The sequence below is a fragment of the Mustelus asterias genome, chromosome 12 (genome assembly GCF_964213995.1).
Source record: "Mustelus asterias chromosome 12, sMusAst1.hap1.1, whole genome shotgun sequence".
NCBI lineage: Eukaryota > Metazoa > Chordata > Chondrichthyes > Carcharhiniformes > Triakidae > Mustelus > Mustelus asterias.
Genome location: NC_135812.1, coordinates 100,166,474 through 100,187,723, shown reverse-complemented (window position 1 = coordinate 100,187,723; position 21,250 = coordinate 100,166,474). Strand labels below are relative to the sequence as shown.

General features: G+C 45.7%; 1 protein-coding gene across 1 annotated transcript in view; it reads right to left on the bottom strand.

Annotated features, from left to right (window-relative positions):
• chmp6b (charged multivesicular body protein 6b) overlaps nucleotides 1–15,475 on the bottom strand; it is a 46,328-nt gene extending 30,853 nt beyond the window's left edge. The window contains exon 1 of the mRNA XM_078225717.1: nucleotides 14,879–15,475. Coding sequence (XP_078081843.1) covers nucleotides 14,879–14,941 — 63 coding nt within the window. The 5' untranslated portion in view covers nucleotides 14,942–15,475. The remainder of the gene's footprint in view (nucleotides 1–14,878) is intronic.
• Between the last annotated feature and the right edge of the window lie 5,775 nt (nucleotides 15,476–21,250).

The window sequence follows — 21,250 nt, the reverse complement described above, 5'->3', positions numbered from 1 at the left end:
CCTTACGTGTGCACTTATAGACAGGAGATATTCAGAAAAGTGGTTATCCAATCCAATTTTTCTCTAATGCTTCCACTGGGATCCTCTCCATCTCCAACTTCCTCCAGTCCTACAACCCTCAGATCTCGGCACTTGGTTCTGCTCTCTGCCATCCCCAATTTTAATCTCTGCACTATTGGCATCATGCCTCAGCTGCCCAAGCACCAAGCTTTAGAACTCCTTACACCTAAACTTCTCTGTCTCCTTCAAAACACTGCTTAACAAAAATGATCTCTGACCAAGCCTTTGGTCACCCCTGTCTTAATATTTCATACAGCTCGGCATCAAATAATGTTTGAATGCCCATGAAGTGTCACCATCTTGAAATGCTTTAGAAGGGTAAAGGGATTTTAATATCGTGAAATGTTAAATGCAACTATATATAAATTTAAAAGTTAAGAGGCTTAAACCCGAATATAACCATTTTAAAGTGGAAACTTCGGCAGGGCAGAGGCCGGATAGGATTGGGTGATTAAGCGAGGGATTAAGATAGGAGTGGTTGAGTTTGGAGATGATATAGAGGATGTGAATCCAGCTAAGCAGGCACCATAGTCAAGTCTGAAGGCTGACAATGGCATCAATGTTTTAGCAGTTAGCCTGAGGTAGGTGTTAGAGTGGGAATAAACAACCTTAGAAACTAGAAGCAGGCATGTGGAGAATCAGCTGGGAGTGAATTAGTCGAGGTTCTGAACAGTTTGGTTTATGAAGACATGACGTATTCTGTGACTATGACCATGATTCATTTTACCTTTGTCCTCCTCAAGTACCACCACTCATTCAGTTTCAATCTTACTTGTCCATTGAATCACAGAAAATAGTAGGCCTGCTCCAACATTCAATAAAACCATGGCTGGTCCCATGTCTCTCAACGCCTTTAGAGTCTAGAAATCTATTTCCTTCTTAAATATATTCATTTATTTGGCCTCCACCGCCTTTTGTGGTAGAGAATTCTACAGGTTCACCACCATCGAGTGAAGTTTCTCCTCATTTAAATGGCCTACCTCATATCCTAAGATTGTGAGCCTTTGTTCTAGATCCCCCACACACACAGTCAGAGGAAACAACATCTCTGCATCCAGTCAGTCTAGCCCTGTCAGAATTTTATACCTTTTAATTAGAGACCCCTCAATCTCTCCTTATAGGACAATCCTGCCATCCCAGGAACCAGTCTGATGAACCTTCGCTGCAGTCCCTCTATGGCATATATATCCTTTCTTAGATAAGGAGATCAAAACTGCACAGAATACTCACCAAGGTCCTGTAAGACATCTTTGCTCCTGTGCCCACATCCTCTTGCAATGAAGGCCAACATAACACATGCCTTCAGAACTGCTTGCTTACCTGCACATTTCAGTGACTGGTGTATTAGGCTCCCAGCTCCCTTTGTATATCAACATTTCCCTATCACCATGCAAAGAAAACTCTGCCGTTTTGTTTTTCTGTCCAAAGTGAATAACTTCACATTTATCCACATTATACTGCATCTGCTATGTATTTGCCCCCTCACTTAACATGTCTAAGTCACCTCGAAGTCTCTTAACATCTTCCTCACTACTCACATTCCCACCAAGTTTTGTGTCGTCAGCAAACTTGGAAATATTACTTTTGGTTCCATCACCCAAATCATTGATGTATATTGTGAACAACTGGGGCCCAAGCACGAGTCTCTGCAGGACGCCACTAGTCATTACCTGTCAACTTGAAAAAGATCCATTCTGTGTGATAACCAATTCTCAATCCTTGCCAATATATTACCCCAGTCCGATGTGTATTGATTTTGCATACTAACCACTCAGTCACACAGGCAGAGCATCTTGAGCAATGGCTTCACCTTCTGCAAGTGACAGGGAGAGAATGGAATCAATGGCAAAAATATGGCATTTTCGAAGGGGGCAGAAGACAACCGCATTGGTCTTTCCAATGCACACACAGAAAATTGCACCTTATCCAAGACACGGTATCAGACAAGCAGTCTGAGATAAGGATGCAGTAGAGGGGATGAGAAAGGTGGTACAGAATTACAAAAGCAAAATACTGCAGATGCTGAAATCTGAATTAAAAACAAAAAATGCTGGAAATATGCAGCCTGTCAGGCAGCTTCCGTGGAGAGAAAAACAACGATCAGGCAGAGTGTTAGATCTGTGCACGGTAGCACAGTGGTTAGCACTGCTGCTTCACAGCTCCAGGGACCTGGGTTCGATTCCCGGCTTGGATCACTGTCTGTGTGGAGTTTGCACGTTCTCCTCATGTCTGCGTGGGTTTCCTCCGGGTGCTCCGGTTTCCTCCCACAGTCCAAAGATGTGCAGGTTAGGTTGATTGGCCATGCTAAAAATTGCCCTTAGTGTCCTGAGATGCGTAGGTTAGAGGGATTAGTGGATAAATATGTAGGGATATGGGGGTAGGGCCTGGGTGGGATTGTGGTCGGTGCAGACTCGATGGGCCAAATGGCCTCTTTCTGTGCTGTAGGGTTTCTATGGTTTCCAGATAAACAGCTTTTAAAAAGAGAGAACAGTACTCAAGAAGAAACCATTTGTCAACTAGCATGGGGGGACATCAAAAAAACGTGACAGTTGTCACACATATGCTGCTAACAACACCTCACCAGCACCTCTCTCACCAACTCCCCACACTGTTTCTAAATTGTCGACAACTTGGCTGACATCCAGTACTGGAGCAGAGATTTCCTCCAGCTGTAAGCAAAGCCAGTGTCTCCAGTTCCCACAAATTCCATTCTGACACCATCTCTTTCCCCGGCAACTGTATGAAGCTGAACTAAACAAGGCTGTTTGCAACCCTGGTGTCATATTCGACTCAAATTAATTTCTGACTTGATATCAGTGCTGCCACTTATTCCCACATTGTGACCGCTTATTCCCACCATCGCAACATCATCCAACTCCACCTTTATTTCTGTTCATCCATATGTTTGTTACCTCGAGACTTGAATATTCCAATGCATTCATGGCCAACCACCAACAATCTACCCTCTAAACTTTGCAGTCTCCCAACCAGAGCCATGTCCCATTCGCCCATTATCCCTGTGCACACTGTGGTTCCTAGTCGAGCAACAACTCGATTTTAAAATTCTCATGCTGGGGGAGGGGGTGGGTCACGTGATCTAAGCTGTGTTCTCGCGAGCTCGGGGGCTATTCATCTTTTAATACTTTTTTATCCTGATGCACAATCCATAATTATTTGATCCTGAAATGTATAATCTGTGCTATGTTCCTGGACGATCCTGCCTAAATTCTGGCCACGGGGAGCCAAGTTAAGTCAAGAAAACTCTTGCTTGATTGAGACGGTCAGAGACAGTTGGGGTGGGGGCCTTGTTAGCAATTTCCTCAGTGGGGGCTCACTTTCAATCCTTGGAAATCCTGCTGCATGGTATGTCGAACATGCTGGTTTATTCGGGGAGCTGGGGCCAGAGGAGTGTCCGTGCGCCCGGTCTCCCAAGGGGAGCTGAAGATGAATTTCTGCCCGAATTTAAGAACTGGCTGCCATGCTTTTACAACCTTGATTTGAAGGCTGGGCATTGAGTTCGATGGAGCGCATCGTATCCGGTCTGAGGCCTGGGATCAGTCAAAGATTCCGACCACTGGTCTTGCGTTGTCTTGTCTTCGATGTTTGGCGAGAAGAGCTGGAGTCAGTTGGATGCGAGGGATCCTCACCACCCACCAGGGCCTAGGTTTCTCATTACCAGGGCTTAGGGATGACGACATGGCAGAGGTACAATGACGTCAGTGAAACTCTGGATGAATCCCAGATGTTGCTCAATGATCCGGTCATGGCTTTGCCTTTTCAAGCTCCGTGGCTGGTTATATTATCCCGCAGTTCATCACTAATCCTGAACTTTGTTGCCTTATGAATATACCCGATTGTGATATTGTCTTTTACCCTGATGAGTGTGTGTGATATGTGAGCACAGACGTGTTTGTCGCCTGTTATCCTGCGAAAATTAGATTTGTTAATCCTGCACTGTACCGCCTGTAACTATATTCTTGTGTTGATCCTGTACTGTGTTTTCATGTTGATGGGGGCAACCCCATAACTGAACTCTGAGGCCAATTTCACTCATTATCCTGTTTAGAGACATATTCTGCAGTTCTTCATTCATCCTCATCAATCCTTGGATGCATCCCCGATGATTTCATCTCTTAATTGATCATGTTATGTGGTTTATCACATTGATAGAGACAACTCTTGAGTGAGCAAGGTAGCGAATTTCTGCTCGTTATTCTGGTGAATCCAGAGACATCGTTTATCCTGAGTGGAATGCATCCCGCAATGTACTTCTCGCTTCTGAGGACTGTGTTGTGTAGGTTGTATGAGAAGCTATGCATGGAGCCAGAGGAAATGGGCAAAGTATTAAATGAGTACTTTGCGTCAGTATTCACCAAAGAGAAGGACTTGGTGGATGATGAGTCTGGGGAAGAGTATGTAGATAGTTTGGGTCATGTTGAGATCAAAAAAGGAGGTGGTATTAGGGTTCTTGAGAAACATTAAGGTAGACAAGTCCCTAGGGTCTGATGGGATATACCCCAGAATACTGAGAGGGCAAGGGAGGAAATTACTGGGGCCTTGAGAGAAATATTTGTATCCTCACTGGTGCAGGGGAGGTCACACTAAGAGTTTTAACAACACCAGGTTAAAGTCCAACAGGTTTATTTGGTAGCAAATGCAATTAGCTTTCGGAGCGCTGCTCCTTCGTCAGATGGAGTGGATATCTGCTCGCAAACAAGGCACAGAGACAGAAAATCAAGTTACAGAATACTGATTAGAATGTGAATCCTTACAGCCAACCAAGCCTCAAAGATACAGTCAATGTGAGTGGAGGGAGCATTAGGCACAGGCTAAAGAAATGTGTATTGTCTCCAGACAGGACAGCCAGTGAGATTCTGCAAGTCCAGGAGACAAGCTGTGGGGGTTACCGAAAGTGTGACATGAATCCAATATCCCGGTTGAGGCCGTCCTCATGTGTGCGGACCTTGGCTATCAGTTTCTTTGAGACTTGGAAATAAGTGGACGTATTAGCAAGAGGCAACATAGTTTTGTGAAGGGGAGGTCATGTCTCACTAACTTGATCGAGTTTTTTGAAGTTTGAAGTGATAAAGATGATTGATATGGGTAGGGCAGTGGATGCAGTCTACATGGACTTCACTAAGGCCTTTGACAAGGTCCCTCATGGCAGACTGGTACAGAAGATGAAGTCGCACGGGATCAGAAGTGAGCTGGCAAGATGGATACAGAACTAGCTCTTTCATAGAAGGCGGAGAGTAGCAGTGGAAGGGTGCTTTTCCGAATGGAGGGCTGTGACAAATGGCGTTCCTCAGGGATCCGTGCTGGGACCTTTGCTGTTTGTAATATATACATAAATGATTTGGAGGAAATTGTAACTGGTTTGATTAGTAAGTTTGTGGGCGACAAAGGTTGGTGGAATTGCGGATATCGATGAGGACCGTCAGAGGATACAACAGGATATAGATCAGTTGGAGACTTGGGCGGAGAGATGGCAGATGGAGTTTAATCTAGATAAATGTGAGGTAATGCATTTTGGAAGGTCTAATACAGATGGGAAATACGCAGTAAATTGCAGAACCCTTAAGAGTATCGATAGGCAAAGGGATCTGGGTGTACAGGTACACAGATCATGAAAGTGGCAACGCAGGTGGAGAAGGTAGTCAAGAAGGCATACGGCATGCTTGCCTTCATCGGCCAGGGCATTGAGTTTAAAAATTGGCAAGTCATGTTGCAACTTTATAGAACCTTAGTTAGGCCGCACTTGGAATATAGTGTTTAATTCTGGTCGCCACACTACCAGAAGGATGTGGAGGCTTTGGAGAGGGTACAGAAAAGATTTACCAGGATGTTGCCTGGTATGGAGGGCATTAGCTATGAGGAGAGGTTGGAGAAACTTGGTTTGTTCTCATTGGAACAACGGAGGTTGAGGGGCGACCTGATAGAAGTCTACAAGATAATGAGGGGCATAGACAGAGTGGATAGTCAGAAGCTTTTTCCCAGGGTGGGAAAGTCAATTCCTAAGGGGCATAGGTTTAAGGTGCGAGGGGCAAGGTTTAAAGGAGACGAGGCAAGTTTTTTTTACACAGAGGGTGGTGGGTGCCTGGAACTCGCTGGCGGTGGAGGTAGTGGAAGCAGATACGATAGTGACTTTTAAGGGGCTTCTGGATAAACACATGAATAGGATGGGAATAGAGGGATATGGTCCCCAGAAGGATAGGGGGTTTTAGTTCAGTCGGACAGCATGGTCGGTGCAGGCTTGGAGGGCCGGAGGGCCTTTTCCTGTGCTGCAATTTTCTTTGTTCTATGGTGCTAGAGCTGTGCAATTTTATAATCCTGGCATAAACTGGTGGACTTTTTCACCCGATATCCTTTTTTACAATTGTAGTTAAAATGAATAGCGCCATTGCAGGCAGGTGGGCAAGGGGTTTGATGTGGAGGTAGTGGGTAGGGCTACGTGTCCTAACAGGTGAGGAAAACCCCTCCCTAGAACTTATGGGTTCGCTTTTTTGCATTTCAGTTGGTTTGGGATTTTAGAATCTCTGATTAACTCTTGTTAAAGATACAAAAGTCTGAGGACACGTACCAACCCACTCAAGAACAGCTTCCTCCCTGCTGCCATCAGACTTTTGAATGGACCTACCTTGTTGATCTTTCTCTACACTCTAGCTATGACTGTAACACTACATTATGCACTCTCTCCTTTCCTTCTCTATGTACGATATGCACAAGAAACAATACTTTTCACTGGAGACTAATACATGTGACAATAAATCAAATCAAATGTTATTGTAAAGACAGACCACATATCCTGGGAAAAGATGGATTGTATCGTTGGTGCCTCCATGGTGTCTGGGGATTTGGTGTACGCCTAGGTGCGGCGCGAAATCCTCGGAAGTTTAACCACCATTTCACCTGTGCTAATATTCTTTTTTTGTGGTTGAATAAGCAATGACAGCAACTACTTGAAGGATTTGCTTTCCATAAGTTCTGTAGTTCTGTCACCGTTATATTGTGAGCTTGATTGTGTACCACTGAGCCAATTGTAGCTATGTCCTCTTATATTATCCTGATACCCCCAGAGGCTCACTGGAAACAATTAATAATCCAAACCAACTGTATTGGTATTTTTTCCTGCCCTTTCCTCCATGTATGTGTTTGGAAATGATCTTGCTGTACTGAACCAAGATTTGAGAATTTGTGTTATTTGTAAAACATAAAAAACCTTCAATAAAAATATATTTAAAAAAACAATTCTCATCCTAGTTTTCAAATCCTCCATGGTATGATCCCCCCTCATCTCTGTAATCACCTTCATCTCCACAATCCTGAGATATCTGCACTACTCCACCCCTGGCCTCTTGTGCATTCCCAATTTAAATCTCTCCACCATTGGTGGCTGTGTCTCCAGCTGCCAAGGCCTAAGCTCTGGAATGCCATTTCTGAACAGTCACTTGGTAATACAGAACTCGAATATTACTGATTCATCTTGCACCTATCAGGACAAATACAAGAATGCAAAATTTCACAACAATTTACATGACAAGAGGAAAGGGGTGCAAGTCGACTGCCATAGAGAAAGCAACAGGGAACTAAAGGCTCCCAAGCTCCTGGTTAATACAAAAAAAGGAACAAGTGTTACGATCCCAGCTGATGTTACCACTGAACAGTCAGGCCCCAGAATGGAACCCTGACTCAACAGACCCTCATTTTTATGTTTTGTTTAGAGACATGGATGAACAGAGTCAAAGGGCTGCCTTTTCTAACAGAATAATAAAATATTTTCCTAGATCTTCACAAATGTACACAGCTTTTTAAGGATAACACAAGTTACAAAATATACCGGTGATAATATTCTAAGTACACAGTCCATGCAAACCATCAGACCAACACACCACTCTCTGAAACCAAGTGGTAGATGCCACACAATAACTTCTGTGGATTTCTCATCAATTTCCCCCCAGATCCGTGTCACACTGTGAGCCAATTGGTCTCACTGAAACTGTGACTTCCACCCAAGTGTTTCCAAACTCCACTCTTGAAAAACACGACTCAGGGCTCTCTCTCGGTTGCCTTCACTGAGGATCCCCTTCCAGGATTTCAATCTCTCCTTTCAGTATTCCTCTAGGCCTTGGATTGCTACGTGCATTCAAGCTTCTACACAATCCCTCAGGTACCCAGCCATTCCAACAGAACACCACGCTTCATAGGCAGCATTAAAGTTTCATCAACCTTAGGATTACTTCAAATATCTGGCTTCACACTAGCCAACTTCATCAAGTCTGCATCTTTTAGCTCTGTCTTAAATTGGGAGTCTCTCTCTGCCTCCTTCTTTAACTTCAGCGAACAGTACTTTGTTCAAATTCCAGTTTCTTGTCCCTTTGACTTCAGTCTTCCTGGGAGTTCTCTTTTTGTTTCCTGGTTTCTGGAATTCTGTTCTTTAACTTCTGCGACTTACTTTCTGCCCCATACTCCATTGTCCTGCCTCCCTGCTGACTGTTTCTGTAGGAGCTGCTTTCGATCTGCAAGCACGGTTCCAACCAAACCAAACTGCACACACAGTTCCAACCAAACCACACGTGCTTATGCTTTTCACAGTGGGCTCCTGGTTGCCAAGCAACAGCCTAGCCTTTCTTTAAACCATGTTTGTTTTCACATCGTAGATCCTATAATACAACGCAGGCACAGTTTGAAATGACCAAAACACACAGCCAGCTTTGTTTAACAATAATCTAACCACATTTTCAATCCTTTCTTACACAAACACAAAATCAAACTTTCTTAATACCCACAAATACATATATAGATTACTTAGAACTACCTTTGTTTCCTGACATAAGACTTGAACATTTTCCTTTTGTTTGCAGAGGGTGGATTCCTGTGTGAACATACGTAGCTTCTAGCAAGCATAAAGAAGCCACGTCACAAGATCAATTGATTATCTTAAATTGGTAGGTGCAGCTATCAGCGACATTGCTCAACTGTGTGCAAAAGCCCATTAGTGGAAAATGCCATTCTTGTAGCCACTGCATAGCTGCAGTGTGAAACCAGCTTGCTTAACCTGTTGTTTAGATTTCTGAGATTCTTTGCCTTTCCAGGCTAATTTACATTGGAACATAGGAAATAGGAGGAGTAGGCCATTCAGCCACTCGAGCATGGTCCACCATTCAACTGGATCATGGCTGAACTTCTACCTCAACATCATTTTCCCGCACTATCCCCATATCCCTTACTGTCTTTACTATGTAGAAATCTACCGATCTCTGTCTTGAACATACTCCATGACATAATGACTGAGCCTCCACAGCCCTCTAGGATAGAGAATTCTAAAGATTTACCACCCAGAAATTCCTCCTCATCTCAGTTCTAAATGGCCTAGCTTTTATTCTGGGACTATGCCCCTTGGTTTAGATTTCCCACGCCCCATCTGCATCAATCATGCCCTGCAAGAATTTTTGTATGTTTAAATAAGATCACCTCTCATTCTTCTAAATGCTGGAGAATGCAGGCCCAATGTCCTCATGGGATAATCCTGCCATCCCAGGAATCAGTCTGATGAATCTTCGTCTATGGAAAGTATATCCTTTGGTCTCACCAAGGCTCTACTCAACGGCAGCAAAACATATTTGCTCCCGTACTCAAACCCTCTTGCAATAAAGGCCAACATACCATTTGCCTTCCTAATTGCTGCACCTGCATGCTTGCTTTCAGTAACTGGTGTACAAGGACACCCAGGTCCCCCTGGACATCAACACTTTCCAACCTCTCAATGTTTTTAAAAACAAAATTGGTAGAATGCAGATGCCAGAGCAGCTTTCTTGAAAGTCAACCCAAGGAAAGCGACTGGCCCGGATGGGGTACCCGGACGAGCACTCAGATCCTGCGCGGATCAGCTGGCGGGGGTATTCACAGACATCTTCAACCTCTCTTTACAACAATCTGAGGTCCCTATCTGCTTCAAGACGTCGACCATCATCCCGATACCTAAGAAAAGCCAAGCAGCGTACCTTAATGACTATTCTCCGGTGGCTCTGACATCCACCATTATGAAGTGCTTCGAAAGGCTGGTCATGGCACAAATCAATTCCTGCCTTCCAGACTGCCCAGATCCACTACAGTCTGCCTACTGCCACAACAGGTCCACAGCAGGAGCCATCTCCCTGGCCTGCACTCAACCCTGGAACACCTAGATAAAACGACACCTATGTCAGACTCCTGTTTATTGACTACAGCTCAGCCTTCAACACCATTATTCCTACGAAACTCATCTCCAAACCCCATGGCATGGGCCTCGGCTCCTCCCTCTGCGACTGGATCCTGAACTTCCTAACTCACAGACCACAATCAGTAAGGATAGGCAAGAACACCTCCTTCACAATCATCCTCAACACTGGTGCCCCACACTATACTCCTTATACACCTATGACTGTGTGGTCAAGTTCCCTTCCAATGCGATTTTCATGTTTGCTGATGACACCACTATAGTGGGTCAGATCTCAAACAATGACGAGACAGAGTACAGGAATGAGATTGAGAAACTGGTGAACTGGTGCGGTGACAATAATCTCTCCCTCAATGTCAACAAAAGGAAGGAGATTGTCATCGACTTCAGGAAGCGTAAAGGAGAACATGCCCCTGTCTACATCAACAGGGACGAAGTGGGAAGGGTCGAGAGCTTCAGGTTTTTAGGTGTCCAGATCACCAACAACCTGTCCTGGTCCCCCCATGCCGACACTATAGTTAAGAAAGCCCACCAACGCCTCTACTTTCTCAGAAGACAAAGGAAATTTGGCATGTCAGCTACGGCTCTCACCAACTTTTACAGATGCACAATAGAAAGCATTCTTTCTGGCTGTATCACAGCTTGGTACGGCTCCTGCGCTGCCCAAGACCACAAGAAACTACGAAAGGTCGTGAATGTAGCCCAATCCATCACGCATACCAACCTCGCATACATTGACTGTCTACACTTCCCGCTGCCTCGGCAAAGCAGCCAGCATAATTAAGGACCCCACGCACCCCGGACATTCTCTCTTCCATCTTCTTCTGTCGGGAAAAAGATACAAAAGTCTGAGGACATCTACCAACCGACTCAAGAACAGCTCCTTCCTTGCTGCCATCAGATTTTTGAATGGACCTACCTTGCACTAAGTCGATCTTTCTCTGCACCCTAGCTATGACTGTAACACTACATTCTGCACTCTCTCCTTTCCTTCTCTATGAACGGCATGTTTTGTCTGTTTAGCGTGCAAGAAACAATACTTTCCACTGTACACTAATACATGTGACAATAATAAATCAAATTAAAGAATGGCACATATCTCTCTCTTCAGCCATATTCCCTTCCTATTAGGTTAAGACAATTCTTAAAATCTACCCCTCTCTAGGGTGACCCTGGACTAATGACCAATTCTGGCAAGGCCACCGATTCCCAATAGTGTTTAATACGGCCAGCCAGGTCTAGTGATGGATAGCTATACCCACTGAATGCTAGATACATTGAACTTCACCCTGCCAACTGGAAGAAGTGATGAGGGATGTAACATGGGGAATGATCAAGACAGGAAAGATTAAAGACATTAATCAGGACAAGGACTATAAATTTTGGGGGTGAGGGAGTTAATGAGTAGATTAACAGGTACAGAAGCATTGTAGTGAATGGCTGTTGGCTTGAAAGTACAATTGCAAGTGATTCGGGAGTAATTTTTTAACAATAGGTGCAGAAATAATGGGGTTGGAAGATTTCTATCTGAAAAGTTAACCTATTTTTCTCTTTTTACATATGCTGACAGACATACGGGTAAAATGCACGATTGACCCCAAGTCAATCCTCAGTGACAGAATCAATAATTAATATTGGAACCAGGTACATTTATTGATGATAATTCAACTGTTAGTTTGACTCAGCTGATGGGACCTGGAGGCTTAGATTCTTCCCACTCAGTTAATACTTCAACAGCAAGTTGGTTTTAAATGGGCAAGCAACAGCAAGTTTACCAGTCCTCTATGCTAAGTAAGCCCCAAAGCTTACCTTCACCAACTTGAATCCAGTTACACAGGACTAAATGAGAAACATTCCCTTTGAGAAACAAGCATGCAAACCAACATTTTCTATTTGGATTCCAAACATTTACATCATTTTTCTCTTCATTGTCCTGGTTGTTATACCTTGTAGAAGCAAACATGCATCCACATTAAATGTTCCAAATCTGTCCTTTAACAGCAGCAAAGAGGTAATAGCTCATTAAAGATTGTAAAGGTATGTTGAATAATGAACTTAATTCAGTTCTGATCGGAAGAGGTATGAACTCTAAGGTATCCCCATCCTGACACTTGTTGAATTAATCCACAATTGGGGATAAAAAGCACAATGACCTTAACAAATACAGGGTCAGTGTCCGCAGCTTAATGTAGCTGATTCAGGAAATAGAAAATTAATTTAAAAAATACATTAACCTAAGAAATGTTTCTTTAAAGCTGGGGTTCCCGATGCTCATTGGGCACATGAGCGACGCAGGCTTGGAGGGCCGAAGGGCCTGTTCCTGCGCTGTATTGTTCTTTGCTAGCTGGACATGGGTCATCATTGAAGCTTTCATCTCCAACCAACTCCACCCAGTATTTTTAATAAATAAAAGAGAATTGGGGGAAAACACTCAATCTATTTTTTTCTCCTCGGTTACTTGGAGTAGATTAATCTTGAATACCTGGGCACATAGCAACCCTACCTTCAAAATGATTTAGTAACATCGCAGGCAGTCCAAAGGAGATTCACCAGGATAATTCCTGGGATGAGAGGATTGTCCTGTCAAGGGAGACTAAATAGCCTGGTCTGTATTCCTTGGAGTTTAGAAGAGTGAGGGGTGACCTTATTCAAACATATAAGATCCTGAGGGGGCTTGAAAGGGTAGATAGTGAGATGTTTTCATTAGTGGGAGAGTCTCGAACAAGGGGATATAGCTACAAGATAAAGGACAAGTCATTTTAAACTGAGGTGTGTAGAAATGTCTTCTCGCAGAGGGTGATGAATCTCTGGAATTCCCTGCCCCAAGGGGTGCTGTAAATTGTATCATTAGAAGTATTTAAAGTGGAGGTGGATAAATATTTGATAGATCAAAGAATAGAGGGCTATGGGGAAATGGTACAGAAAAGGAATTGAGGCCAGCATAGATCAGCCATGATCGTTTTGAAGGGCGTAGTGACCTATTCCTGCTTCTATTTCTTGTGTTAAGCTGCTGATATGGTCGGTGGTTTCTGAACTGGGAGCTTCTGGTTTCACTTTCTGTATTGCTTTTTAGAGTAATTGTCTGATGTCATTGACGGGGGGGGGGGGGGAGACTGGCTCTCAGGCAAAAAGACTTGCATTCATATAGCACCTTCCATGAGCAGTTCTTTTCATGCAAAACCAATACACTAAATCAAACAAACTCAGGAGCAAAGCAAGAAGGGCAGCCCCCAAAAAGGGAACTACCCAAACCAAAAGACAAAGCATAAAGGAAACCTTCCATGAGCACTGATCATCTATCAGAAAGTGTTTTACAGCCAATTAAGTGGAGGTAACTAGTGCAATGTAGAAACAGCTGCCAATTCATGCAGTCAGCTCCTGTATACAGCAACCCATAAGACCCAGAAGCAGGCCATTCAGCTCATTGAGTTTGCTATGCCATTCAACGAAATCACGACTGGTCTGATAATCCTTAATTCCACTTTCCCAGACCCCATAACCCATGATTTGTTTACTTGATTAAAAATCGATCTATCTCAACCTTGAACATACTTAACAACCCAGCTTCTACTGCCAATGGAAGTAAAGAATTCCACAGAATCAGTATCCTCAGAGAAGAAATTGCTCCTCTTCTGTCTTAAACGGGCGACCCCTTACTCTGAGATTATGCCCTGTGGTCCTAGACTCTTCCACAAGGGGAAACGACCTCTGAACATGTATCTTGTCACCCCATCACGACAAATCTGACAATGTCTCATTAATGAACAGAGCATTTTCTTCTTGGTATTTAAATGAGAAATATTGACCTGGACACATGGAATAACTGCCCCTGCTCTTTTTTTTATTAGTGTCACAAGTAGGCTTACATTAACACTGCAAGGAAGTTACTGTGAAAATTCCCTAGTTGCCGCACTCTGGCAGTTGTTCAGGTACACTGAGGGAGAATTTGGTATGGCCAGTGCACCTAACCAACACATCTTTCGGACTGAGAGGAAACCGGAGCATCCAGCGGAATCCCACGCAGACACGGGGAGAATGTGCAAACTCCAGACCGACAGTGACCCAAGCTGGGAATCAAACCCAGCTCCCTGGCACTGATACACTGGAACCACAATGGGAAAGGGTGTCTGGGGATCGTGTGTGTCCAGTGAGAGCAGGGCAGACACTGCCTCAGTGAAATATCTCATCCAACAGTCAGCATCTGTGGCAGTGTGGCACTCCCTCGGTGCTGCACAGGGAGTGCCAGCCTGGGTGAAAGATGCATGTGTGGCAGTGTGGCACTCCCTCGGTGCTGCACAGGGAGTGCCAGCCTGGGTGAAAGATGCATGTGTGGCAGTGTGGCACTCCCTCAGTCTCTGGAGTGGGATTTGACCTGCCAGGGCTTTCAGACACGGGGGGGGAGAGATGGTGTTAAACAGAGAGGACCGGCTGGCCTCAGCATCCACCCCAAGGGGACGGGCGGGGAAAGAGTATCTGCGGCCCCGGAGGGGGAAGCGGCTCCTTGCCCGGTCCCCGGTCCCATCCCCTCGCAGGCCCTCTCCCTCGCCCGGGCTCCATTCCCCGGGCCCTCTCCCCCTCCTCTCCGCCGGCTCTCTCACTCACCAGCACGGCGCGGTCCTGGTCGGTCACTCGGGACCGCTTCTTGCGGCCGAACAAGTTGCCCATTTGCGCTGCTGGGGGCCCGAGACCAGCCGCATGCCCGCCCGGGAGGATCCGCGGTGCCTGGCTGAGCTGAGTGTCTGTCGGCCTCCCGGCACCGGAGCTGAGGACAAGGCCCGGCGCCTCGGGCCCAAGACGCACCGTCACCACGGTAACCACACCCGGGGACGGAGAGCCGCCAGGGACAGAGCGCGCGCGATGCAGCAGCTCAACAACACAGCCTGAGACAGCAAGACCCAGACAGCACAGCCTGAGACAGACAGACCCAGACAGCACAGCCTCAGACAGCCAGACCCAGACAGCACAGCCTGAGACAGACCCAGACAGCACAGCCTGAGACACCCAGACAGCACAGCCTGAGACAGCCAGACCCAGACAGCACAGCCTGAGACAACCAGACCCAGACAGCACAGCCTGAGACACCCAGACAGCACAGCCTGAGACAGCCAGACCCAGACAGCACAGCCTGAGACAGCCAGACCCAGACAGTGCAGCCTGAGACAGCCAGACCCAGACAGCACAGCCTGAGACAGCCAGACCCAGACAGTGCAGCCTGAGACAGCCAGACCCAAACAGCACAGCCTGAGACAGCCAGACCCAGACAGCACAGCCTGAGACAGCCAGATCCAGACAGCACAGCCTGAGACAGCCAGACAGCACAGCCTGGGAAACCCAGACAGCACAGCCTGAGGCACCCAGACACTGACAGCACAGCCTGAGACACCCAGACACTGACAGCACAGCCTGAGACAGAGACCCTGACCGTGACCTCACAGCCTGAGACACCCAGACACTGACAACACAGCCTGAGACACCCAGACACTGACAACACAGCCTGAGACACCCAGACACTGACAACACAGCCTGAGACACCCAGACACTGACAGCACAGCCTGAGACACCCAGACACTGACAACACAGCCTGAGACACCCAGACACTGACAACACAGCCTGAGACACCCAGACCCTGACCGCACAGCCTGAGACACCCAGACTCTGACAACACAGCCTGAGACAGCCAGACCCAGACAGCACAGCCTGAGACACCCAGACATGACAGCACTGCCTGAGACAGAGACCCTGACAGCACAGCCTGAGACACCCAGACCCCGACAACACAGCACAGCCAGAGACCCTGACAGCACAGCCTGATAAGAAGTCTGACAACACCGCAGGTTAAAGTCCAACTGGTTTATTTGGTAGCACAAGCCACTAGCTTTTGGAGCGCTGCTCCTTCATCAGGTGAGTGGGAGTTCTGTTCACAAACATGGCATATATAGACACAAACTCAATTTACAAAATAATGGTTGGAATGCGAGTCTTCACAGATAATCAAGTCTTAAAGGTACAGACAATGTGAGTGGAGAGAGGGTTAAGCACAGGTTAAAGAGATGTGTATTGTCTCTAGCCAGGACAGTTAGTGAGATTTTGCAAGCCCAGGCAAGTCGTGGGGGTTACAGATAGTGTGACATGAACCCAAGATCCCGGTTGAGGCCATCCTCATGTGTGCGGCATGTGTGCACAGCACAGCCTGAGACAGAGACCCTGACCCTGACAGCACAGCCTGAGACAGAGACCCTGACCCTGACAGCACAGCCTGAGACAGAGACCCTGACCCTGACAGCACAGCCTGAGACAGAGACCCTGACCCTGACAGCACAGCCTGGGACACCCAGACCCTGACAACACAACCTGACAGAGACACACCCACACTGAGAAAGATCCTGTGTGAAAGATCATTTGTGTGAAAGATCATGTGTGTTAAAGATCATGTGTGAAAATTCACCTGTGTGAAAAATCATCTGTGAAAAATCATCTGTGGTAAAGTTTATTAGTGTCACAAGTTGGTTGCATTAACACTGCAATGAAGTTACTGTAACAATCCCCTAGTCGCCACACTCCGGCACCTGTTCGGGTACACTGAGGGAGAATTTAGCATGGTTAATGCACCTAACCAGCACGTCTGTCAGACTGTGGGAGGAAACCAAAGCACCTGGCGGAAACCCACAAAGACACAGGGAGAACGTGCAGACTCCGCACAGACAGTGACCCAAGGCAGGAATCAAACCCTGGTCCCTGGTGTTGTGAGACAGCCGTGCTAACCACTGTGCCACCGTGTTAAAGATCATTTGTGTCAGAGATCATCACTGTGCAATGCTGGTGTACATCCTTGGAAGGAATGAGATAGCAAGATTGGAATCCAATTATCAGCCAATGTGCACAATATAGAGCACAATACTTTCCACTTCCCTAAAATACAATAAAGAAAATAACTTTAAGTTTGCACTGTCGGAGGAGGCAGGCTCAATTGAGACTGGGATCCAAGGGCACAGCTTCAGAATAAAGGGACAACCCTTTAGAACTGAGATGAGGAGAATTTCTTCAGCTAGAGGGTGGTAAATCTGTGGAATTCATTGTCACAGAGGGCTGTGGAGGACAGGTCACTGAGTGCATTTAAGAAGGAGATAGATAGGTTCTTGATTGGTAAGGCAATCAAAGGCTACAGGGAAAAGGCGGGAGAATGGGGTTGAAGATGGCCATAAAGATTATCCAATCTCATCCGCGGCTGGTGTCGCTGCAGTGAATGAAGATTGGGCTGAGCGCCAAATTCTCCACTCCCGCCGGAAGCGGGGCAGGAATGGACAAGATCGGAGAATCCTATCCAATATCTCTGCTCCATTATTTTTACATTTCTAGATTTATATTTTTAAAGTTCAATTTTTTAACATCTTGTTCTTAAAAGTTACGTGCAGAGAGCAAGTTATATTGAACTTTCTGTGCAGTTAATTTGTATTTTAAGGATTGAAGTGGGAGGAGGGAGGACTTGGTTAACTTTCTCAGGGGATTTAGCTAGCAAGGTTTGGTTCTGAGGATTCAGACCAAGGTGTGACCAGGAAGTGCGATGGATAAGCAAGCTTGATGTACCATCTTTCTAATATTAGTAATAAGTCACCCATTGCACATTGAATTGGAGGATATGATCTTTTGTGTTGTGAAATCTACAATATACTATCAGAGCCACTGATTTAGTGATTATCAGGGTGAAATTTTATTTTTATTGCAAAGTATCTGCGATATGGTTGTTTCTTGTCTCCCAGATGTTGTCAATAAGCACATTTTCAATCTGTAATGATCAGAAATTCTCTATGTTTAATTTTCATGACTTGTGGATCAAAAGTGAAACCAGATTGAATTGCCTCTGTACACATCACTTCAGTCTCTAAGGCAGTGGTTCCCAAAGGGAGAGAGAGGATGGCAAGTGTGGCGGGAAGATTCAAGGACAATCAAAGAAACATTTAAACATGGTTTAAACAAGCATTGTTTGATACTTTCTGGATGTCCCATGATCATATTATAAAGTAGTTGTGTTCTATGTTATGAATCAAGCACTGCTAGGAGTTGTTTTTTCTTTGTTTTTGAATGTATTTCTTATCAATAAAAAATTCGGTGTGGCGCGAGCAAATTTTTATTCCGAAAGTGTGGCCCAGTGAAAAAAGTTTGGGAACCACTGCTCTAATGCAACTGTGAAATGTGGCCCCCTGAAATACGTACACATACCACATTAGTTCCTAGCTAAGTAGTTCCTAACTATAGATATTTACAGATAATACAACAATGTATCACATTTCAAGGAAATCGAAATTCAGAATCATAGAATTGTTACGGCGCAGAAGGAGGCCATTCAGCCCATTGTGTCTGCACCAGCTCTCCAGATGAGCATCATGATTTAGTGTCGTTCCACTGCCTTTTCCTCATACCCCTACACATTGATCCTATTCAAATAATCACCTAATTCCCTCTTGAATGCCTCAATTAAATTTGCCTCCACCACACTTCCAGGCAGTGCATTCCAGAGCCAGACCACTCACTGTGTGAAAAAGTCACATCACATTTGGTTCTTTTTGCAAATCATTTTAAATCTGTGCCCTTTCTTGATTTTTTTTCAAGAATGGGAACAGTTTCTCCCCATCTGTTCTGTCTAGCCCCCTCATGATTTTGAACACCTCTGTCAAATCTCCTCTTAACCTTCCTCCCTCCAAGGAGCCAATCTCTCCTATCTACTCTCATAACTTAAGATTCTCATTCCAGAAAACAGTCCCAACCTTTCCAATCTCTCTTCAGGGAAGTTTCTCATCCCTGGAATCATTCCTTTAAACGTCTTCTGCACTCTCTTCCATGTGTTCACATCTTTCCTGTAGTGTGACCGTCTCTGTATATTCATGGAAATTGCAGCCTTGATCATTGGAACATTTGTTTTGCACTCTGGACTTTATTTTAAGTCTAGAACCTTCCAGTTTCAGGTAGGGAGATAGCTGGGTAGAGATACAGAAGATGGAAGAAATGGGCGAATGATGATGGGATGTGGGAGGAGCAGAGGATCCATGGAGGACTAGAGAGGAGGATCTTTGGGTTTTGGACTAGCAAAACGGTTTTCTGATAATTGAGAATTGGATGAAGGAATCCAGTGGGCTGGAAACAATGGAACAGTATGATTGGAAAGGTGGGAACAGTTGGAATTTAGCATCAGGATCTGGGTGTAATGGGGAAAGATGGTGCAGTTCTGGAGCAGTTAGCTGGATGAAGAACTTGTAGAAAGGACACTACATTTGAGAAGGACAGGGGGGTTTGGTTTGTTATCGTGGGAGGAAGTATTAGGGGAGTGATTTACACTCACAGTCGAAAGGTGGTCTTGAGGAATTTCAGAGTTTGTGGGAATTGGGGTTGCTAGAGAAATGTAATGGGAGGATTTAAGCCTCAAGCAAAAGGCAGGACCGGCGAGGATCCAGCAAACATGCGAAACCCAACACTGAGCCACTGCAAACATCCCTGTTTTTGGTTTGGCAACAGATTTAGGGGCACCACACACAAACACACCCCCTCGCCTCGTGTTGCTCAGTGTTAGCAGTCATTTGAATTTACCACTGGGAAGCTGGACTGCCCAGGGCTCAGGAGTTCTGAATCAATCATAGAAACATAGAAAACTACAGCACAAAACAGGCCCTTCGGCTCCACAAGTTGTGCCGAACATATCCCTACCTTTTAGGCCTACCTATAACCCTCCATCCTATTAAGTCCCATGTACTCATCCAGGAGTCTCTTAAAAGACCCTATTGAGTTTGCCTCCACCACCACTGATGGCAGCCGATTCCACTCGCCCACCACCCTCTGTGTGAAAAACTTCCCCCTAACATTTCCCCTGTACCTACCCCCCAGCACCTTAAACCTGTGTCCTCTCATAGCAGCCATTTCCACCCTGGGAAAAAGCCTCTGAGAGTCCACCCGATCTATGCCTCTCAACATCTTATATACCTCTATTAGGTCTCCTCTCATCCTACATCTCTCCAAGGAGAAAAGACCGAGCTCCCTCAGCCTATCCTCATAAGGCATGCCACTCAATCCAGGCAACATCCTTGTAAATCTCCTCTGCACCCTTTCAATCTTTTCCACATCCTTCCTGTAATGAGGTGACCAGAACTGAGCACAGTACTCCAAGTGGGGTCTGACGAGGGTCTTATATAGCTGCATCATTATCCCCGGACTCCTAAACTCAATCCCTCGATTGATAAAGGCCAGCACACCATACGCCTTCTTAACCACCTCCTCCACCTGCGGGGCCGATTTTAGAGTCCTATGGACCCGGACCCCAAGGTCCTTCTGATCCTCTACTGTACTAAGAGTCTTTCCCTTTATATTGTACTCCTTCATCCCATTCGACCTGCCAAAATGGACCACTACGCATTTATCTGGGTTGAAGTCCATCTGCCACTTCTCCGCCCAGTCTTGCATCCTATCTATGTCCCTCTGTAACTTCTGACATCCCTCCAGACTATCCACAACCCCACCAACCTTCATGTCGTCGGCAAACTTACCAACCCATCCCTCCACTTCCTCATCCAGGTCATTTATGAAAATGACAAACAGCAAGGGTCCCAGAACAGATCCCTGGGGCACACCACTGGTGACCGACCTCCAATTAGAAAAAGACCCATCTATACCCACTCTCTGCCTCCTTTGGGCAAGCCAGTTCTGGATCCACAGGGCAGCAGCCCCTTGGATCCCACTTTTTCTAGAAGCCTTGCATGTGGGACCTTATCGAACGCCTTGCTAAAATCCATATAAACCACATCTACCGCTTTCCCTTCGTCAATGTGTTTAGTCACATTTTCGAAGAACTCCACCAGGCTCGTCAGGCACGATCTGCCTTTGACAAAGCCATACTGAGTATTCTTGAGCATCCTAAACCTCTCTAATTGCTCATAAATCTTGTCCCTCAGGATCGGCACGGTAGCACAGTGGTTAGCACTGCTGCTTCAC